Source organism: Buceros rhinoceros, unplaced genomic scaffold (genome assembly GCF_000710305.1).
Source record: "Buceros rhinoceros silvestris isolate BGI_N320 unplaced genomic scaffold, ASM71030v1 scaffold42970, whole genome shotgun sequence".
NCBI lineage: Eukaryota > Metazoa > Chordata > Aves > Bucerotiformes > Bucerotidae > Buceros > Buceros rhinoceros.
In genome coordinates this window covers 1-2,396 of record NW_010388765.1, presented here as the reverse complement: position 1 = coordinate 2,396, position 2,396 = coordinate 1, and the positions used below count along the sequence as shown (strand labels likewise).

Below are 2,396 nucleotides of genomic sequence, written 5' to 3'. Positions count from 1 at the left end.
GCTGAAGATGACATCAAAACTTAATGATCTTCCTGGAATAGAGAATTCACTTAACTTGGCTTTGTGCAATGTCCGTCTTACTATAACAGCGTTTTTTTTCTTTTGCTCAGATATGAGAAAAGCACTTTCCAGAGATACAGAGAAGAAATCAATTATACCTCTGCCTCATCCCGTGAGACCAGAAGACATTGAGTAGCTTTAAGCTGTGATTCTCAAACAACTTACTAAGAGTGTCAGGTTCCTTTTCCCCCCACCCCAAGAACTTAAGAGATTTAGGCTCAATGGTTTTTCCCAAGAAACACCAAAAAGCAGCCTTGAGAAGCTTACTACGCTGCCTCTGTTGGTAATGGCTGCACACTCCTGCACTTACCCCATTATTTTTTCTTTCGAGTATTGGAAATTCAGAGACTATTAAAAAGGAATTACCTCCTGCGTGGTGTTTTCTTTCAAACTAAAAATACCTGAAGTCAAAAATAATAAAACCTCTTCAAAAGCATTTATTCACGACCAATGAAAACACTGTATAATACCCAAGAAACGCAGCAGGGCAGGTGGTGGTTAATAGTCCTCAGAAGATGAGCCTGGTTCGGTGTTCTGGGTGTCCGCGCACTGCTGTGTCCACCGAACAAACACGATTCCTTGTTTGCTCATACCGCCCCTGCTCAGTCTCAAGGTCAGGGTAGGTTTTCCAAAGAAGCTGCAAAAGAAGAGTCTCCTTATGTTCACAGTGTCTTCAAAAACCCTGTATCTGACTATCCGTATCTGAGAGCATGCAGTGTCTTTGTTCAGTGGAGGAGCTTGGATAAATGTGGAATTTGCAGAGAAGAAATCGGGAGATCAGAGTATTGACTGCACAAGCTAGGATTAAAACTACTGTCAGCTCTTGTGCACGTAGTCCTTTTCTCTGACCTCCGTGAGCAGGCTTCTCCCTCCATGTTTGATCATGGGTTTTATAGTCCTGCATTTTATAACCTGTTTTATAATTTTATCGTGGGTTTTATAATCCTGGCGAGAAGGAGATGCTAACCTAGACCTCAGCCACTACGGTAAGCATTTGTGTTCAGAGGGTAGATGATGCACATTTTAATGAGCCACACTGTGTAATAAATCTGGGTTGGGTTCTGTTTTTTTCTTCCATCCTTGTATCCGGCTTTCCGCCCCCTTTTTCCTCTCGCTCTGTCCAGTGTCCTGTCTCTTGTTGCTCTCTTGTTCTGTGCGTTCCCCATCCCTATCTTCTTCCCCATCGTTATTTTGCTTGATTTTTTTTTTTAAGTTCTCTGTACCTTTTCTTTAACTCTTCCATTCGTCAGTCTTGTGCTGTGTCCCATTTCTGAGGCCATGGAAGTGACATCAGGAGTGACAGGTTGTCAGAAGCAGGTCCCCAGCCCATCGCTGATTTTACCTTCTCAGTCTCTTTGTCCCAGTTGGCATCTGTCCCTGCATTACTCAATCCCTCTCCCAGTTCCCTGTCCTACTTTTTCTGGCTCCTTATGTTCCCTCCCTGTCCCCATCTTTATCCTTCCTTCCTTCTTCGTTTCCCTTTTCTTTGTCTGTCCTTTCGTCCTGCTCCCAGACCCTATTTCTTCTTCCATCTCACAGCCGTTTTCTCTGTATCTTTCTGTCTCTGCTCCTCAGTCCTCCCTCATCTTACTTTTCTCTTTATAACCCTCTGTCCTCCTCCCCATCCCTCTCTGCTGCTCGTTGCTCTTGTCTTTCCCTCACCCTCCATGTCTCTATCTCCACACGCCCTCTCTTGTCTCACTCTTTGTCTCTCTATCCCTCTAACCGGGCTGGACTAAAGTGCTCATCCAACCCCTAGTCACTCTGTGGTGCTCCCGTTGCTTTGCCTGGGATCTCCAATGTCCTTGGTTTCTGCTATTTGAATTTTTACTATTTATTATTTGCTTTAAAACATCTAGAATAAAAACTTCAGTGACAGTAACTAGAACAGCCGTTATAAATAAATAATGCCTGGAGTCTGTCTCTATTGCAAAACTTCACAGATGGCAGCTGCTCCCAGTTTGTATTATAAAATCACAAGCAGCAAAATAGTAATAAGAGCACTAATCGGTATCGATATCTATCCCTTTGCTTCAGGGGCACCCTGCTCACACCCCGGTAGCGGGGCGGCCACCCCACGCGTGCAGGCTGCCAGCTGAGCACCAAGGCTCGCAGCCCCGGTGCCTGCCCTCCTGGGGACCCTGTGCGGGGTGTCAGGGCTGTGCTGCCCCTGCCACCCCTTCCCGCGCAGCGACGGAGCCGTGAGGGGCTCCCGGTGCCGAGTGGTGGGTGGGAGGGTGCTCCCCGTCTGCCCTGGAACAGGGGCCAGGAGCTTTCTGGGCAGCCTGCCCGGCCCAAGGGCTTTCCACCTGCGGCAGGCACGGGGGTCTCTGCAG

At 47.3% G+C, this 2,396-nt stretch overlaps 1 protein-coding gene across 1 annotated transcript in view; it reads left to right on the top strand.

Annotated features, from left to right (window-relative positions):
- The window catches only part of NAA20 (N(alpha)-acetyltransferase 20, NatB catalytic subunit), a 3,431-nt gene extending 3,001 nt beyond the window's left edge, over positions 1-430 (top strand). The window contains exon 5 of the mRNA XM_010131070.1: positions 111-430. Coding sequence (XP_010129372.1) covers positions 111-196 — 86 coding nt within the window. The 3' untranslated portion in view covers positions 197-430. The remainder of the gene's footprint in view (positions 1-110) is intronic.
- Positions 431-2,396: the final 1,966 nt, after the last annotated feature.